The 20,860-nt window shown below is 36.8% G+C and overlaps 1 protein-coding gene and 1 long non-coding RNA gene across 4 annotated transcripts in view; one reads left to right on the top strand and one right to left on the bottom strand.

Annotated features, from left to right (window-relative positions):
- The window catches only part of Rb1cc1 (RB1 inducible coiled-coil 1), an 83,063-nt gene that overhangs the window by 32,782 nt on the left and 29,421 nt on the right, over window positions 1-20,860 (bottom strand). For all 3 annotated transcript variants that reach the window (XR_007212864.1, XM_048359270.1, XM_048359269.1), the window contains exons 6-11: window positions 10,283-10,485; window positions 7,425-7,851; window positions 2,992-3,162; window positions 1,120-1,304; window positions 736-922; window positions 572-653 (exon numbers count right to left, since the gene is read on the bottom strand). Coding sequence is in view for 2 of the 3 variants with exons in the window: in XM_048359270.1 (XP_048215227.1) it covers window positions 572-653; window positions 736-922; window positions 1,120-1,304; window positions 2,992-3,162; window positions 7,425-7,851; window positions 10,283-10,485 (1,255 nt within the window). In the remaining variant the exon portion in view is untranslated. The remainder of the gene's footprint in view (window positions 1-571; window positions 654-735; window positions 923-1,119; window positions 1,305-2,991; window positions 3,163-7,424; window positions 7,852-10,282; window positions 10,486-20,860) is intronic.
- Window positions 18,746-20,181, top strand: LOC125361052. Its single transcript, XR_007212865.1, has 3 exons — window positions 18,746-18,939; window positions 19,182-19,643; window positions 19,869-20,181. It is a non-coding gene; the product is annotated as an uncharacterized LOC125361052 (long non-coding RNA).

Raw genomic sequence — 20,860 nt, forward strand, 5'->3', positions numbered from 1 at the left:
ATTCTTTTTTTTTTTTTTTTTCTCAAAGCTAGCACTCTACCTCTTGAGCCACAGTGTCACTTTTGGCTTTTTCTGTTGATGTGGTGCTAAGGAATCGAACCCAGGGTTTCATGTATGCTAAGCAAGCACTCGATCCTTGAGCCACGTTCCCAGCACCAATTCTGTAAGTTATAAAACAAACGTTTCTCTAAATTTCAAAGCTAGTTAATATCCCAGGCAAACAGTACAATTTATATATAAGTCACATCTATGCAACCAAAATTGTTTCATTGAAAAAAACATAAATGAAGCTGTGCATTGGTGGCTCATGCCTGTAATCCTAGCTACTCAGGAGACTGAAAGATGAGGGTCAAGGTTCAAAGTCAACCCAACCCGGCAGGAAAGTCTGTGAGACTCTTATCTCCAATTAACAACCTAAAAACCAGAAGTAGAACTGTGCCTCAAAGTGGTAGAGTGCTAGTCTTGAGCAAAAAACCTCAGAGGCAGTGCCCAGACCCTGAGTTCAAGCCCCATGACCAATAAACAAACTAACAAACAAGCAAATAAATAGTTATTACTGAAAAAGACTTACTAAATAATTTCCCAAAGGATTCCCTTTTGGACTTTTCAGCCTCATACAACTGCTTTCCATCTTTGACTAGAGCACCAGCCCACTACGAGCAGAAAAGCTTGTTATTAACAGCAATGCCAAATCATTAATGTTCATAGTTAATTAAAATAATTCACACTGCATACCTCTCTGTAGTGTTTAATGAACATTTTTCTCCTTACAACTTCAACAACAGCTAGGCAATACATTTGAGGAACTGTACTAAGAGCTTCAACAATTTTGACTCTTTCTAACAGTTCTATTACAAGACGGAGCAATGCTTGCAATTTCTCTCCATCCTGATCAGCATGAAGCATCACAAAGCAACACCACCTACAGAACAAAATTCATTATTTTCAGCAGACTCAAAAGTTTGTTACGCTATGGAAAGCAAGACATAAAAGCTCTTCAAAAAACAGTCTAATCCCCAGGGAATCACTATTTTAATACTGCATTAGAGAGGAATTATTACTACAGAAAAGTAAGCAGAAACTAGAAAGATTCTAAATTAAAAAGACAGAATCACTTACTTTAGTCTGACATGTAAATTATTTGCTAGTTCTTGTTTGGCAGTGGTACACTTCTGTTTAATATCCAACAATTTTCTATGATTCTGCAACATAATCATCAACTGATTTGCATGACTCAGGCACAAATCAGGTAATACAGATGCATCCTTCAAATTTTCAGCTCTCATCTGGTTAGCTAAAAATCCCTTTGAAAAAAATATTAAAGAACATTTACTTTTCTTTCATGAATGACATGGACATTCAGTTATGAGAAAAAATCATTTGTTAAATCATTCAACTTTCAAATAAGATTTTTAAATTCCCCTCATAACTAAACATGTGGGCTCAATGGTAGAGTACTTGCCTATTATGGTTCCTAACAATGCTAAAAAAAAAATCCCAAAATCCCTGAGAACACAATAGCAAAGTTTTTGGAACAACCCAGAAGACCTATAATAGATTAGTGGATCAAAAAAATGTGGAATCTATACACAACAGTATTTTACATAGCCTTTAGAAAGAATATTATTATGTCACTTGCTGAGAAATGATGGACTTAGAAGAAATCATGTTAAGTGAGGTAAGCCAAGCTTAGAGGCACAAATGACATTTGTTTTCTCTCATATGCAGAAGCTAGACCTAAAACACACGGGATATGATGATAAATTATACTGGCCTCTAGGCATTCACATACGGTGATACCAAAGGAGGATACTTTAGGGGAGGAATACAAAGGTGCGATGCCTCTGTGCCTCTAATTGTATAAAATTAATATTTAACAAAATGAACATCAGGAAATGGAATTAAAGGTGTTTTTTTTCCTTTGTTGTTATCTGTCTTTAGGAGGGCAAGAAGGGGCACAGAAATGGAAGGACAAAGTGGTGATCACCAGACACTATGTCGAAAATGAACTACACAATTTGTGGGTGGGGATAGGAAGGAAAAACTGGGAGAGTATGAGGGAATAGGTAACACTGTCCAGGTAACTTGGTTTATGTAACTGTAACCCCTCTGTACATCAGCTTTATATAATAACATTTTTTTTTTTTTTTGCCAGTCCTGGGGCTTGGGACTCAGGGTCTGAGCACTGTCCCTGGCTTCATTTTGCTCAAAGCTAGCAATCTACCACGTGAGCCACAGCGCCACTTCTGGCTTTTTCTATATATGTGGTGCTTAGGAATCAAACCCAGGGCTTCATGTATACCAGGCAAACACTTTACCACTAGTCCTATAATAACAATTTTGAAACTTAAAAAAAAGAAAAGCTGCAGTTTAAGAACAAAAAAATCCTAGACCTAGAATTAAATTTTTTTCATGTTTGGAAACATACACATACATACATACATACACACACATACACATACACACATACACACACACACACACACACACACACTGTGGATGCATAGAATATAAAGTAACAAAGGACATAGCTACCAGCTAAAGTAGGAATATAATCTGAATACAGAAAATATCAGTCATATTATATAGATGCTTATAAAAAACAGTGAGATAAACAGGTGAATGACAAGCCAGGGAAAGTATATTACAATAAAGAGAAAATTGCTTTTATCATATTTATTGGAAATGTTGTACCTAATGAAATACTAGTCTACATATGTAAAGAAAGATGCATCAACCCAAATAACTATCAAAAGAAGTATAGTTACATAAACTATGTTTAATTTATGCTACTGAAGGATCCCCAGTAAAGACATTCATGATTTATGTCTCAGACTAAAATAGTCTGAACTCACTTTATCCCATTAAATTCAACCTGTAGGAACAAGTGTTTATTCTTCATTGCAACATGGAACATACCAAATGGACATGGTAAATTCAATACTTATAAAGGCAAATATATGTATTTTTATTGAAGGAGGTCAGAAGTACCTGAGCGAGCTCTTTCTGTTCATTCACCAGCCGGCCACAGCTAGCAATCATCTGGTCCAGAGCATACAGTCGATCTTCAAGCCCTTTAATAGCTTTCATATTCTGATTATCAAGTTTGACAATGGTTTGACGGCATTCCTTTATAAAAGGCTGAATAATCTTTGGGTCAAGCTAAGTGATAAGGAAATACATATAAACACAAATTTCAAGAAACAGTTTAAAATATATTTCACATTACTTTTATATGAAGACTCAGATACAGAAGTAATAAAGATCTGAAAGAGGAATATAGGAAATATCTAAGTTATGCTTTCAAAGAAAGACCAAGAATATTATAAATAAGCTCCCCAACTGATTAAAAAAACCAACAGAGAATTATACAAAATTAAGAATTTAAACTGGGTATTGGTGGCTCACAGCTCAAAGCTAGCTCAGGCTGGAAAGTGCTTAAGATTCTTCTCTCAAATTAAGCACCAAAAGGCTCACGTGATAAAACACTAGCATTGAACAAAAAAGCTAAGGGGCAGTGTCCAAGCTCTGAATTCAAGCCCCAGGAGCAGCAAGCAAGCACACCGATGCGCGTGTGCTCTCTCTCACATACACACACACACAAATACACACTATAATTACAAGAATCACACACCTGAAAATGCTAAAATGTAATTAATTTTCAATTCCTTTAGAAAAATGTCATTTTCAAGATCTTTTAAAGTACATTTTGGTTAGTACTTGGGTTTGAACCTGAGCTATCAGCTTGCTAGACTGGTGCTGTACTACTAAGTCACACTAGCTGAGAAATATTCCTTCATCTTTATCAATTCAAATGTTCTCTAAAACATAACTTGGTCAAAGTTTCCTCCTTAAGTGGAAATAGTGGTACATGCTTACAATCCAAGCACTAAGAAAGCTGAGGCAGGAGAACCATGAATTCTTTCTCTAGGAAACGTAAAGTAATATCCTCTTATTTTTGCTCTTCGTCTCTTCAGAGATATGGCTTGATCAACTTTTTCTTTTTTCAATTCCTCGTTAACTGTTCAAATATGCTGAAACTCATGATTTAAATGTTTCTTCTCTTTTTCTCTCTCTCCTCTTATCTTTCTTTTTTGCCAGTCCAGGGACTTGATTCAGGGCCTGGGCACTGTCCCTGAGCTTCTTTTGCTCAAGACTAGCACTCTACCACTTGAGCCATAGTGCCACTTCTGGCCTTTTCTGTGTATGTGGTACTAAGGAATGGGCCCAGGGCTTCATGCATGCTAGGCAAGTGCTCTACCACTAAGCCACATTCCCAGATCAGCCTCTCTATTCAAAACAGCAAGAACTTCAAAACTTCTCTCCCTCCATGAAACAAGCAAAATTATTTCATAGGGTCACAAGTTGGATAAAGGAAACAAAAGAAACACTAGTATCAAAAAAATTATGTTATCCTGGGTAGCATACTGTTCATTTACTAATCATCAGTTTGGCTTTTGCAGTGTAATTTAAAATACAACATGTGAATGTCATTCATTCTAACAAGAACCACACTGAAACCTAGTAACAAAAATATAGAGTAACAACTGTAAAATATAAAAACTTGTGTTGTATAAACTAAACTGACAAATCAAGCAGCTATCAATCCACACAAAGATAATACAGGATTAAAATTGCTAATTCATTACAGATGACAGGAATGAATGGGAGTGATTTGAGCTCCTGTGATTTCAATGCCTTTCACACACACACACACACACACACACACACACAAAATCAATATTTATAAAAGGTACTTGAACCTGAGAGTTGGAAAATAAAAATCTGTACAAATGGGATTAACAAACTGTTGGTTGTGGTTCTTCTTTCCCCCCGCTTTTAAATCTGCTTTTAACAGTTTATTTTATTAAAACATGATGTACAGAGGGATACCAGTTACAGACGGTAATGAGTATATTGCTTGTCAAACACTGTTACGCCGCCCCTCATTTATTTCCACTTTCCCTTGCCCCTGAGTACCTTCCCCACAAGTGGTAAAGTTCATTTCCAACAAAATGTCTTGTGAGTATCATTCTGTTGCATTGGTTCACCCTTTGTCCTATGTCTCAGCATTCTTTACTTTCTCAAATTAGATAAACGTATATAAAACACACAGGGCACCAAATAAATAAATACACAAAAAAACAACAGTGACAACAGGTGATAAACCAAATGGGGAAAAAATAAAAGTAGGCAATTTTTGAGGGGCCATTACATAATCAGAACAACTTGTCTTTAATTGCTATGTTGAAGGGCCATTCTGTTTTGGGCATCTACCCAAAAGACCACAAACAAGAACACACTAAAGCCACCAGCACAACAATGTTCATTGCAGCACAATTTGTCATAGCTAGAATATGGAACCAACCCAGATGCCCCTCAGTAAACGAATGGATAAGGAAAATGTGGTACAAATACACAATGGAATTTTATGCCTCTATCAGAAAGAATGACATTGCCCCATTTGTAAGGAAATGGAAGAACTTGGAAAAAAATTATACTAAGTGAAGTGAGCCAGACCCAAAGAAACATACTCGGTCTCCCTCATAGGGAATAATTAGTACAGGTTTAGGCAAGTCACAGCAGAGGATCACAAGAGCCCAGTAGCTATACCCTTATGAACACATAAGATGATGCTAAGTGAAATGAACTCCATGTTATGGAAACGATTGTTATATTACTGTTGTAACTACTTTCAACGTGCTATGTGTAACTGTATCTTTTATTATCGATGATCTTCTTGTATCCCCTTCCTGTGGTGTACCTATACTATCTCTGTATCTTATCTGAGTACATTGGAAACCGTGTATACTGGTATTACAACTAGGAAACTGAAAGGGAATACCAAAATCGAGAGACACAGGGTAAAAAAGACAAACGACTACAAAAGCGATACTTGCAAAACTGTTTGGTGTGAATGAACTGAAGAACTCATGGGGGGGAAGGGAAAAGGGGAGGGGAGAGGGGGGAATGAGGGAGGAGGTAACAAACAGTACAAGGAATGTATCCAATGCCTAACATATGAAACTGTAACCTCTCTGTACATCAGTTTGACAATAAAAATTTTAAAAAATAAAATAAAAATATTAATCTAAAAAAAAAGGACCATCCTGAATTTTCTCTCTCTCTCTCTCTCTGTGTGTGTGTGTGTGTGTGTGTGTGAACAAAATACTTACATAGGTAGTTTTTTGTTTTGGAGATTTTGCTTGTTTAGAGATGTTGGGCATAAGACCCAGAGCCTTGCATATGTAGGCAAATGATGTATCCCTGAGTTACATTTCTGGCCTTTGTTTTAGTTTTTTTTTTTTTTTTTTTGGCCAGTCCTGGGCCTTGGACTCAGGGCCTGAGCACTGTCCCTGGCTTCTTTTTGCTCAAGGCTAGCACTCTGCCACTTGAGTCATAGCGCCACTTCTAGCCATCTTCTGTATCTGTGGTGCTGGGGAATCGAACCCAGGGCTTCATGTATATGAGGCAATCGCTCTTGCCACTAGGCTATATCCCCAGCCCCTGTTTTAGTTTTTTTGAGACAGGATCACTAAGCAGCTCAGGTTGGCCTTGAACTTACAAGGTAGCCTAGCCTCAAATGCAGTAGGTTTTCAAAACTTCTTGAAAGGCAAAAATTTACTACCAACAACTTTTCTCACCCAGATTAGAAAAGACAAATTGTGATTTCCTTTCATTAAAAGTTTCTGTAGAGAGCATTCCTTTACAGAATACTGGAATCTGTATATGAAAAGCTAAGACTCAGCTCATGGGAATGTAATCAGCTGGTTAGATTGACTATTTAGAATTTGCTAGCCTAAATGAATGAACAAAATTTTATAATTATTGACCTGCATGCTTTTTCTTTACCCCCAACTCATTCTTTACATGTAGGCTCAATTTTTTTCAGTACTGGGTTACTGGCTCCACAAAAGCCAGAGAAACAACTTTGTAGTATAATGTTACCCAATTGTATATTGATTGCTTTATTGTAAATAATGGTGAGCTGTAATCAATAGCTTTATATTCCTTAAAAAAAAAATGAGTTAAAAAATCTGACTATCCCTTAAGAAAAGTTAAACTATTCTAGCCACTATACTCTTGAAGAGAGAAATCTCATGTATCCTTATCAATTTCCTTTCTGACTTCAAACGTTTTGTACCTACTTGCAGATCAGATCTAATTACAAAATTTGACTAAGATCAACCTGTCTATAATTTCTAACAATATGCAGTATTTAAAAGTACTTCACTGCAATTTACTGTTAAGTAAATCTTCAATGCACTAAAAATTCAACCTATATCTCATAATCTTCAGTAATTTAGTTACTTCATAAATTGGGTTAATAGTTAAATAAATCAGATTCAACCTATGAAGTTCAAGTGCAAAGAACAGTTTTCATTAAAAAATGCTACCATAAATATAACATTAATATTACTTACCCTGCTCATAGAATCAAAGCATTTCCTGACCAAAGATTCTACATCATTAGGTCTATCTTGAACATTTATCCAATCTAACAAAGAAACATTAAAAAAGGGCAGATCACTGTCTTTAGCAGCTACTGAAGGTTCATCTTGTTGGATCGTACTTTGACACGATTCCTTAATTTCTTTGCCACTTTCAGTATCTGTGGCATCTGAAGCTACATGTTCCACTGACTTGTGAAATGAGGTTAACAACGATGTGTTAGTTGTTCTAGGCATATCAGGAGAGAGCACCAGTTCAGAAGATCTTTTCATCTCAGCCTTTTCTGAGCCTTCATGTTCATTTAAAGAATCCAGTCTTCCCAAACATTCCCTGTAACTATGTCTGGTCAGACACTCCAACAGTGGAATCTTGGCCATTACTGAAACAGCAGTTCCTAAACTTAAAATATAAAAGATCTGTCAGTAAAACAGTAAGACCTCTTTGGTTAGGGATTAGCATCTTCGAATGAAGTCACATTTCATTATTATGCACACAAACCTTACCACATATATTATACATACATAAACTAGTTTGTGAGCTAGGTGTTAAAGAGACAAGATTATTGATAACAAATTAAAACATTAATTAATAATAAGGTAGCTACTTTATGCCAGACTATGACATTATGCTTTTATTAAACACTTTGCAGGCTGGGAATGAGGCTTAGAGTGCTTGCCTAGCATGCACAAAGCCCTGGGTTCAATTCCTCAGCACCACATAAACAGCAAAAACCAGAAGTGTGGCTCAAGAGGTAGCCTTGAGCAAAAAGAAGCCAGGAACAGTGTTCAGGCCCTAAACCCAAGCCCCAGGACTGGCAACAAAACATTCTGCAAATAAAACCTTTTATATGAGTGTGTGCTAGTCCTAGAACTCAAACTCTGGGTCTGGTTAATGTCCCTGGGCTTTTTTTGCTTAAGGATATTGTGCTCTGTCACTTGAGCCACAGCTCGACTTCTGGCTTTTTTGGTGATTAGAAGAAACATAAGAGTCTCACAGACCTCCCTGCCCAGACTGGTTTCAAACCACAATCCTCAGATCTTAGCCTCTTGAGTAGCTAGAATTACAGGTGTGAGCCCCTAGCACACAGCTTATAAAATCTTTTATCAAAGTAAATTCAAGCTGGGTACCAGGGACCCATGCCTATAATCCTAGTACTCAGGAGGCTGATACCTTAGGATCCTGGTTCAAGACCAGTCTGGGCAGGAAAATCAGTAAGATTTTTATCTCCAATTAACTCTTAAAGAGCCAGAAGTGGAGCTGTGGTTCAAGTAGCAGAGTGTTAGTCTTGAGCAAACAAGCTGAGGATAGCACCTAGTCCCCAAGTTCAATCCCCAGAACGGGCACAAAAATAAATAAAAATTCAAATCTATAAACATTTACTATAGTAGTCACTCAGGTAGAATTTTTTTTCAAACTTTTTCTTAAGTTGTACCAGTTATTGTTTAGGGTTTCAAGCTTGCTAGACAGGTCCTCACTGTTTGATCTACTCCTCAGCCCCAAAAATTAGTGATTATAATGTAGAGTAACTCAGATTCATTATATCTCAAAAAAGTTTTTAAAAAACAAGACATAAGGCTTTCATGAACCCATACATAAATTAGTACAACTGTGAACATTAAATCAGCATAATAGACTACAAAACACGGTTACTTGAAAAGATTATAATAAACTTAAAAAGATTCTTCTAGTCTTAATTATTCATTATCTTTTCTCCCAATATGTCTTTCATTGACATCTTGAGGCCAAAATCTAACTAAATAGTTAAATGACAAAAGAGATAAGTAAAAGGAGGGAAGAAGAAAATGAAGGAGGGAAGGAAGTAGATGAGTAGATAGTGTAGAGAGGGAGGTAGGGTGGGAAGAAGAGGGGGTATAGTTCAGAAGTGTAATGCCTGCCTAGTAGCATGCATCAAGTCCAGGGTTTGATCTTTAGCAGTACAGAGAAAAACTGGAAATAAAACCTGGAAATTACTGCTATGTTTTTTACATTATTATAAGCCCTTTCTTTACACACAACATGATATAACATGTAGCACATTAAAATAATTTATTGAGCTGGAGTAACAACTCAGCTGTACTGCCTATCAAGCATGAGACCTTCTGTTCAAATCTCAGTAACACACACACACACACACACACACACACACACACACCCCTAGAAAGCTTCCTTAAGTGAGAGCTAAATTTTCATTCCATCTCCTTTACTAGAATGGTAATATTAAAAAAAAAATCCACTTTGCTTTGGGAAGTGGGGATGGGGGGGGGAGAGACAGACAGACAGACACAGGGTGAGATTGATTTGAATATACTGTAAACAAGCATGGAAAAGTAAAAATGAAATCCCATTCTGTGTAACTAATATAAGCTAATAAAAACATATCTTTTTACTTGCTTATTGTCTGATAACTTTAGCATTTTGATTAGATGTGTTATTTTTATGTTTTATCTTTCCTCTATTAAGTAAGAAACAAAAAGTTTTATAAATCAGTTTAGGGCTAGGAAGATGGCTCAGTGGTACGGTATTTTGCCTAGCAATGTACAAGGCTGAGTTTGATATGCTAAAAGTATGAATACTTTTTATAAAACAACTAGAAGACAGGAATATAGACATTATATATGCTAAAACAAAACTATATACAATCATATATAAATTACAAATCTATAAATATGTCTTTTTAAAAACTATAACCAATAAAGCATGATCCTAAGGCTTGAAAAAAAGTCATTTAAGCAAATATATAATCTCTAAGAAACAAACATATAGGGACCGAAACTACTGTTATATTTCAAGGCATTATAAACAAACATTATCCATTTAATGAAAAACATACTGAGTAAGTTTTAACTTGATGTCTTCTATGGATTGCAGATAATCTGAATAAATACTTTCAAACTTGAAAAGTAGCTTCTGGTATGAATTTGAGCAGTCTTCCAGATTGGCCATGATTGCAGCCCAGCCTTGGTGTTGAAGATGTTCATCATGGACAAGACCTTCACAGAAAGAACAGAGTTTCTTGGCAACTTCATACATTTCCTATATTGAAAAAAGAAAAACAAAAGCAATGGCTTTTATGCACATGTGCATACATACATGAGTTCTAAGCACATTTTAAAGTGTTTAAAGTGTTATTTCTTGGTATTTCTGTAATACTGGAGTTTCAATGCATGCTAATCAGGCACTCAACTCCTGAACTATGTCTTACAAATGTTTTATTTTTATTGTTCATGATCTTAAAAGTCTAAAAATAGCTGGTGTTAGTGGTTCATGCCTGTAAATCCTAACTACTCGGGAGGCTGAGATCTGAGGATCACATTTTGGAAGCTAGCCCAGGTACGAAAGTCTGTGAGACTATAATCTCCAATGAAACACAAAATAAAATGCCAGAAGTAGAACTGTGGCTCAAGTGGTAGAGCACTAGCCTTGAACACAAAAGCTCTGGGATAGCACCCAAGCCCTGATTTCAAGCCTCATGACCAGCCCCCCTACCCCCTCCAAAAGCCTAAATATAAATGTAACAAAGGATTTAAACACTGATATGAACAGGTATCTTAGGGAAAGGTCAACAGGAGAATACTATGTGTTATTTGTGGAAAATAGTAGATGATGTCAATAACAACTACTATATGCTATAACTAAAGGTTACCATCCTTTAAAGATTATCTCAAGGTCGACATATAGTTATTAAAAACAATGTTAAAAAGTCTTTAGAGATGGGCTTTAGTAAATCACACCTGTAACGTCAGCACATGGAAGCTAGAATAAGAGGATCCTGAGTTAGAGGATAGCCTGAACTGTATAACAAGTCTTTCTCTCACAAAAAAATAATAAACAGTAACAACAACAACAAAAATGTAACTTACCAAGACGCCAAAACTTAAAACATATTACCAATTCCTACATTAATATAATACATCTGAAAACTATGAAATTCTCGTAAATACTCTATTGTAAACTGTAATTTTCTTCAGAACAGATGTTTGAAATTCAGTACCAAAGAATGAAATATTTATGAAGCATAGACTACTAGAAAGCAATGTAAATGATATATGAACACACACACATAAAAAAAAGAGAAGCCTTTGGTCATAAAGGATTTAGTTCACTAGCAAATACGACCTCATTCTGTGCTAAATGCCTCAAAAAATAGAAAAAAAAAACAGAAAAACAGAAACAAAGATTTTCTTGAAGGTAAGGAGATGACTAGTGAAAGTGAGAAAACAATATAGACAAAGCTAAAAATTTCAAAGACTAGATATAAAAAATTAGAAAAAAGTAGCAAAGATTAAATACCATTGCCTGGGAATAAATAATCTAGAGGAAAAAGTGAAAGGCTCAAAGACTAAGATAGTATCAACTTAATGAGTTGGACTTAAGAGTTGGGGTGTGATTGTGTACACCTGTAATCACAGCACTTTGGAAGCAAAGATGGGATGATTATGAGTTTGAGACAAGGCTGGAATGAATAAGCATGTATGTATGTGTATGTGTGAACATAATATTATACTGGATATTATAATGTATATTAATTATATAATGTGTATTACAGATAAAAGAAATTATAAAGAAATGTACTCAAAAAACAACAAAGGCAGAAAGTCTCTAACAAAATTCAACGTACTTTTATGATTAAAAATAACTGGAGAAAGTAGGAATAAAAGAGATATATTTCAACACAAATGCTATGTATGAATCCTACAGCTAATACTACATTAAATAGAGAAAAAATTTAAAATTATTTCTTCTAGAGCATGAGTGGGGAATGCCCATGGACCATAGAGGCCTGCAAAAATTATGTGGTACAAGACAGGACAGACAGATATTGTTCTCAGATTGCCCATACTGCCTACACGTACTGATTTGTGGGTGGGGAGAGATGTCCCTGATGACTGAACTCAGAGCTTGGGCACTGTCCCTGATATGTCAAAATTAATACTGTAAAAAGGGTCATAGTACTAAAAGAATCCACAGGTCCAATATAATACCCCAAAGTTTCAATGTCAAAAATCAATCCAAATTGATATGAAAACACAGAAAGCACTGCATACTGCTACAAAGCCAAACTAACAAAAGCAGCATGGTACTGACACCAAAAGACACAAGAAAATAAAACCACAAGGCTGCAATGATGCAGTTTTTGACAAAAGAGCCAGAAACATACTGGAGTAATGACAGCCTCTTCAATAAATGATGATGAACAAACTGACTATCTTCATTCACAGGAAATATTAAAACTCTTATCTTTTAATCTGTATTAAAATTCAAATAGATCAAGGACCTTAAATGAAATTTGAAACTACTCCAAGAAAACATATGGAAAACTCTGGAAGACAGAGATTTTTCTGGATTCAGAATGCAGCTTCCCGGAAAGAATATGGAAAAATAGGACTGCATCAAGTTAAAAAGTTTTGATGTTAACTTGAGGGTACGGATGGGATTGGGAAAGATGGGAATATTAAAAGGGATGACAATGATTAAGATGTGTTGTGTTTATGACTGGTTGAATTCAAACTCCTTTGTACAACTACTTTAAAATGAATTGACAGGTGCCAGGGGCTCATATCTGCAATCCTAGCTACACAGGAGGCTGAGATCTAGGGAATGTGGTTTGAAGCCAGCCAAGACAGAAAAGTCTGTGAGACTCTTACCTCCAATTAACCACCAAAAACCAGAAGTAAAGCTGTGGCTAAATAGGTAGAGTACTTGTCTTGAGCTAAGAAGCTCAGGGCCAGTACTCTGACCCTTAGTTCAAATCCAGCAACTGGTACCAAATAAAAATATTAAAAAAATTTTCTGTACATAAAAAGAAATAATTGTCCAAGAGGCAAGCCACAGAATAGGAAAGATTCTTCACGAGCTACTCAAAAGAATATACAACAAGCTCAAAAAAATCACACAGGAGGCTGGGAAGGTGGCTTAGTGGTAGAGTGTTTGCCTAGCATGCATGAAGCCCTTGGGTTCGATTCCTCAGTACCACATAAACAGAAAAAGAGAGAAGTGGTACTGTGGCTCAAGTGGTAAAGTGCTAGCCTTGAGCAAAAAAAGTTCAGGGACAGTGCTCAGGCACTGAGTTCAAGCCTCAGGACTGGCAAAAAAATAAAAAAGCAAAAAAATCTCACAGGAAAAGAACAAGTAATCCTATGAATGGCCAAACAAATTAAACAGTTGTGGGTATGTACAAATGGCTAACAGAGACATGAAGAAACAAACATCCTCGGCCATATAGGACTACAAATCAAAACTACACTAACATTCCACCTAACACTATTCAGAAGAGCAAACATCAAGAAAACAGAAACAGATACTGTTGAGAATATGGGAGGAGGGGAAAGGAGACCACACTTTACCACTGGTGGGAGTGTAAACTGCTACAACCACTACGGAAATGTATGGAGGCTCCTCAAAAAACTAACAGTATACCTGAGGACCACCTCATATATCTGACTCTGGAGGAGTAAAAGTCAATACCTGCAAATCCATATTTATTGCAGTTCTGTTCACAATAACCAAATGACGGAATCAGCTAAGGTGCCCCAATAATTGATAAATGGCACCACTCTCTCCCAGGTAAGGGAGGGAAATCTGATGACTGTGACACCAGCTTAAAGTCATACCTTGGATCCTATGTTCTTCTTTAGAACTTGGCACAAACACAAAGATGTGGTCTACAAAGTGTCCTGACCATGAATAAGAGTCCCACACACAGTATCAAGCACAGAAATCAACTATTTGTCAACCTGAATCCACATACCACCCACCAACTGTCACCTAATCTTAATGAAGCTATAATAAACCACCAACTGAAACGTTAACAAATCCTAGACTCATATATAAATCCCAAAGACAGATGACCAAATTCATAAATGTGCAAGGTAACAAGTCTTCAAAAACCAGTAATACCAGGGGGGCATGAGGGACAAGGTAACAAACAGTACAAGAAATGTATCCAATGCCTAACGTATGAAACTGTAACCTCTCTGTACATCAGTTTGATAATAAAAATTTGAAAAAAAACAACAAAAAACCAGTAATACCACAAAGAAGGCCTTGAGTGAGAGTGAAGTAAAAATTCCAAACAATGAGCTCAATAAAACAATAATAACAGGGCTGGGAATGTGGCCTAGTGGTAGAGTGCTTGCCTCGTATATAGGAAACCATGGGTTCGATTCCTCAGCACCATATATACAGAAAAAGCCAAAAGTGGCGCTGTTACTCAAGTGGTAGAGTGCTACCCTTGAGCAAAATGAAGCCAGTGACAGTGCTTAGGCTCTGAGTTCAAGCCCCAGGTTTGGCAAAAAACCAAAACAATCTATCAATCTACCCATCCATCCATCCATCCATCCACACACATGCACACATATCCATAGAACATGCCTATTAACTATGGGACTGCTTGGTGAGATGAAGGGAAAAAGGGAAGAGGAAATGATGGGTGGTAAAAATATCAAATACATTCTATCTATGTATGAGGATGGCCAAGTAATCTCACTGAAAACTAAACAACAGTGAAGTAGGGGAAGGTAGAAAAAGAAATAGGTGGTTATTGTAATTCAAATATAAATGGTTATATTTTCTTTTTTTTTTTTTTTTTGCAAGTCCTGGGGCTTGGGACTCAGCCTGAGCACTGTCCCTGGCTTCTTTTTGCTCAAGGTTAGCACTCTAGCTCTTGAGCTACAGCACCACTTCTGGCTTTTTCTGTTTATGTGGTACTGAAGAATGGAACCCAGGGCTTCATGCACGTCTATCAAGCATTCTACCACCAAGTCACATTTCCAGCCCTATATTTTCTTATATATGTGGGAAATACCATAGAGAAACTGTTTGGAACAACTAATTTCCAGCTTAAAAAAAAATAGGCTCTGTTGAGGTTACTACTGGAGAAGAGGCGGGTGAATGTAAAGTGTGAATGAGGATGAATATGGTCTAAATACTTTCTATGCATGTATGAAAATAGAGCAATGAAACTTCTGGTGAAGGATAAAGGAGAGTGACAGAGTGGATGAGGATGGTAGGATACACTGTATGTTTGTGTGGAAATGTCATAAAATTCCCCTTCATACAATTAATGTTTGCTAATTTTAAAAAATTAAATAAAATTTTCAAATGACAAGAAATATCAAATATTACCAACTAAATTGAGATATTCAGCTCCATTCTTTTTTTTTTTTTTTTTTTTTTTTGGCCAGTCCTGGGGCTTGGACTCAGGGTCTGAGCACTGTCCCTGGCTTCTTTTTGCTCAAGGCTAGCACTCTGCCGCTTGAGCCACAGCGCCACATCTGGCCATTTTCTGTATATGTGGTGCTGGGAATTGAAACCAGAGCCTCATGTATACAAGGCAAGCGCTCTTGCCACTAGGCCATATCCCCAGCCTCAAGCTCCATTCTTAAATTGAAAAAATTTCCCTAGTAAAGTTACTAAGATTGTTACTGAGTTTCTAACATTACAGTAATCCCTTTATAAAATGGGGGCAGAGAGGGAGAGAGACAGGATCTTGCCATGTAGCAAACTCAAGAATCTCCTTGATTGCTAGGATTAGAGACCTATACCACCAAATGCAATCTAAAATTAATACTACAGATGAAATTAACATAGCAGTGAAAGACCCGCCCGCCCCAAAGTACATTGGGACCAAAACAATCAAGAGATTTCCAAAAGAAATTCTGCTTCAAATAACACAGGTCAAGTAGGACAACACGATAGGATACCATTCTTCTAAGTATTCCATACACCATCACAAGTAGAAGTTCTCTTGATTATTTAGCACATTCTGCATTTTTTTGTCCCCCCAAACAAGTCAGATTCTTCTTTCCTTAGCAATAACGCTGAAAGTGAAATTTTCATGCTACCAAAACTTTCCCAAAAAATAGGTATAGATAAATTCAAAGGTTCAGAACCACATCATTTTAAATGTCATTTAAGCATATTAAAAAGCAAAGGCCAGGCCAGGCGACAGTGGCTCACACCTGTAATCCTAGCTTCTTAGGAGGCTGAGATCTGAGGATCACAATTGGAAGTCACATAGAAAAGTCAGAGACTATTCCTTCCAATTAACCAAGAAGCCACAGTGGAGGTGTGGCTCAAGAGAATAATATAGCCTTGAACTTTTGAAAAAGCTCAGCCCTGAGTTTAAGGCCCAGAACTGGTCAAACTAAAAGAGAAAAGAGAGTACATAGATGTATAAATGCATTAGCCAACAGCCTTCCTATATATAGTTAAAAAAACAAGAAAAACTCAAGATAGTAGCTTCAAGCCCAACAATGGTACCTTACACATATAAGCCTAGTTATTCAAGAGGCTGAGATCTGAGGATTCAAAGTTGTGGTTCAAAGCTAGCCAACTCAAGAAAGTCTGTGAGACTTTTATCTCACATAAAAAGCTGGAAGTGGAGGTATGGCTCAAGTGATAGGGACCAGCCTTAAGCAGAAATGGCCTACCAAGAGCTAGAAGCCCTGAGCTCAAGCCCCTGTACCAGCACATTCAACAAAACAAACCAAAACAAGCTTCAATTTAAACAAGTAACTTTAGATGGAAGAGATAATGCTGATCAAGATGCACTGTACTTATAGCCTGACTTCTAAAACTGAACCCCCCTTCTACAACTACTTCATAACAAAACTTCTGAAAACTTAAAAAAAGTGTCATACTAACTTTTAAATGGAAAAAAATAAATGTAGGAAAACTAAAACGTTAAATACTGTAAGCTGTTGAAAATAAATATTTTTAACAGTACAAACACTGAGGTAGCAATAAAGTTTGTTATTGGAGAAAAAATCCAATAAAATGCAATACTATATACATACTGAAATTTACCATGGGATATAAGTTATTTGGGGCAGAAAAAATATATATTATTTAATAAGTGGTTATCAAATGGCATCAATACAAAATTATGGCAAGCTGAATAATAATACAGGTATCAAATTTAAGTTTTACATAAAAACCAAAATGGAGCAAACCATAACCACAATGCATAAATGAAGGGAGACAGTACTTTTGATTTTTAAGAAGTCTAAGTTTGAAACAAAATATAAGAGGGAAAAGTCGGGTAAAGGAGCTGCAGACACCTGGAGTCTGGTGGCTCATATCTGTAATCCTAGCTACACAGGAGACTGAGATCTGAGGATTGATTAGTAACCAGGTGGAGCAAGAGAACCTGTGAGACTCCAAGCAATCACAAAAATCTTAAAAGTGGAGGTGTGCCTCAAGCAATAGAGGACTACCTTTAAGCAAAAAAAAAAAAAGCTAAGGGACAGTAGGCTGTGAGTTCAAACTGTAGGACCACCACAAGGAAAAAGGGGGAAAAAAGCTGCATATTAGAATATTTGCATCAATTTAAGAGGCACTGAGTTCAATCTTTGGCATTACAAGAAAAAACCTTGAAGAACAGAAAATAAAAAATCTACTCCCATATGAACCAAACATTACACAAATGAAAACTGGGAAAAGGGTGAAGGAACTTAATGCATAAAGAGTCCTAACTTTCTCCTGCATATGAAATGTCTACAAATCGGTCAGAGGAAAATGCAGAATAACACTTTTAACAAAAAGAGAACTAAGAGTAGGAAAAGACTTATAACAATTAGAAATACAATATGGATTTAAATCTATGAGAAGATATTCAAGTCAAAATAAATTACAATAAACTATCATTGAGTTTGTTAACATCCTCTGTGTGATAGTAAGAAGGAAGACTAATATTTGCTCATTCCCTTTTGGGAAGTGTGTGTTGGCAGAGCCATTTGTAGAGGGTAACTAGGCAATAACTATGTCTATCATCTGGGACAATGATTACTCTTTCAGGAATTTATCCTAAGTATGCTTAAACAAATAAAAAACACTAGAAATAAAGCAGTGGTACTCAATAGACAGTATGTTGAAAAGGAACTATAGAACTTGCAGGTGGGGCTGGGAGGGAAAGACTAAGAGAGGGTGAAGGAAGGGGTGACACTGTCCAAAAATAAATGTGCCCGACTTACTTATGTAACTGTAAGCCTTTTGCACACCTCTTTTATGATAACAATAAAAATAAATACAGGGTTGGGAATGTGGCTTAGTTGTAGAGTGCTTGCCTAGTATGTGTGAATCCCTGGTTTCAATTCCTCAATACAACATACACACACAAAAAAGCCAGAAGTGGTGCTGTGGCTCAAGTGGTAGAGTGGTAGGTAGCCTTAAGCAAAAGAAGCTCAGGGACAATGCCTAGGCCCTGACTCCAAGCACCTGGACCGGTAAAAATTAAATGAATAAATAAACACATTTTTACAAAGCAAAAAAAAAAAATACTAGATGGTTCTTGTATTAAAACAAAGTAGAAATAACGTCAAGACTGTATAAATTAAAAATACCGTAAAAGAGAATGGAGAGGGGAGGAAAGAGGGGGAGCTAGAGGCATGGATCAAGTGAGAAAGAAAACTAATCAAGAGCACAAGACAATGAGTTCAAAGCCTTGGTGAGGGGTATGGACAGTGTTCATGTATAGATAACCTATAGGTCTAAGTGTGTAAGAAAAAAGGCAAGGGCTGGGAATATGGCCTAGTGGCAAGAGTGCTTGCCTCGTATACATGAAGCCCTGGGTTCGATTCCTCAGCACCACATATATAGAAAAGGCCAGAAGTGGTGCTGTGGCTCAAGTGGCAGAGTACTAGCCTTGAGCAAAAAGAAGCCAGGGACAGTGCTCAGGCCCTAAGTCCAAGCCCCAGGACTGGCAAAAAAAAAAAACAAAAACAAAACAGGAAAAAGGCTACTGTGGGAAATAACAAACCAGATATACTATATATTCTACTGTTATAGTGGCTATTCCTTTCATGGCTTCAGGATAAGATAAAGAAAATCTTAAGACCTCCAAAAGCAACACTAATGGACACTAAATTTGGGATTTCTATGAAATGATACAATATTCTCAATGTACATAACCAAGAACTATGTAAAAGATGGCTACAAAGCAACTAGAAAAGGCTTATTAATCCAAATAATAAGTTTAGAAATCTGACAGTAAGATCACAAAAAGGATAGCCAAATGATTCATAAATTGAAAAATTTTTATGCTCAGTAAGCAAGAAATAAACTAGACCAAAATAATAGATCACTCCCTACACATCTAGCAGAATAACTAAAATTAAAGCCAATTAACAGTGAGTTTGTTGAGCGAGTGAAAAACACATTGCTGATGAGTGGAAAACACATTGCTGATAGGTGTGTAACTAAATATAACCACTTTTTTTTTTTTTTTTGGCCAGTCCTGGGCCTTGGACTCAGGGCCTGAGCACTGTCCCTGGCTTCTTCCCGCTCAAGGCTAGCACTCTGCCACTTGAGCCACAGCGCCGCTTCTGGCCGTTTTCTGTATATGTGGTGCTGGGGAATCGAACCTAGGGCCTTGTGTATCCGAGGCAGGCACTCTTGCCACTAGGCTATATCCCCAGACCTAAATATAACCACTTTTAAACAATAGCAGTCGGTAAAGTCAAACTTAAGGCACAGTCTAGTTACATACTTCAAAGAAATCCAAATAAACATAAACCAAACTAGGTACAAGCATATTAACCAAAGTTTTATTTCCAAACTAGAAACCATCTCAATATGCAGACCAGTAGATGAAAAAACTATGACCTAATTATATGATGAAATACTATATCACAAAAATATAAATAAGGGGCTGGGAATATGGCCTAGTGGTTGAATGCTTGCTTCACATACATGAAACCCTGGGTTCAATTCCTCGGCACCACATATATGGGAAAAGCCAGAAGTGGTGCTCTGGCCCTTGAGCAAAAAGAAGCCAGGGACAGTGCTCAGGCCCTGAGTCCAAGCCCCAGGACTGGCAAAAAATAAAGGAGAGAGAGAGAGAGAGAGAGAGAGTGTGTGTGTGTGTGTGTGTATATATATATATATATATATCATTACTACATGAATCAGCATGAGAAATTCTCAGGACCACAATATTGAATACAAGAGATACACAAAAGTATGCAAATCTTGTATGATTCCTTTAGTAAAGTCTGAAAGAAACAAAGTATAGTAACCAAAGGTTTAGAAATCAATATATTGGCCGACCAACAGAGGCTCATACCTGTAATCCTAGGTACTCAGGAGGCTAAGATTTGAGGATCATGGTTCAAAATGCCACTTTGAAAAAGTATCGTGTTATTCAAGTTATAGTATATACGTGTATCTTTGGAGCATGACTTCATTAGACATAGAGATCTTGTTCAATCTGGATGCAAGGAATTACAGGCAGACTGATGGCTCTTTTTTTTCTTTTCTTTTTATTTTTTTTTTATTTTTTTATTTTTTTATTTTTTTTTGGCCAGTCCTGGGCCTTGGACTCAGGGCCTGAGCACTGTCCCTGGCTTCTTCCCGCTCAAGGCTAGCACTCTGCCACTTGAGCCACAGCGCCGCTTCTGGCCGTTTTCTG

Source organism: Perognathus longimembris, chromosome 12 (assembly GCF_023159225.1).
Source record: "Perognathus longimembris pacificus isolate PPM17 chromosome 12, ASM2315922v1, whole genome shotgun sequence".
Taxonomy (NCBI): Eukaryota; Metazoa; Chordata; class Mammalia; order Rodentia; family Heteromyidae; genus Perognathus; species Perognathus longimembris.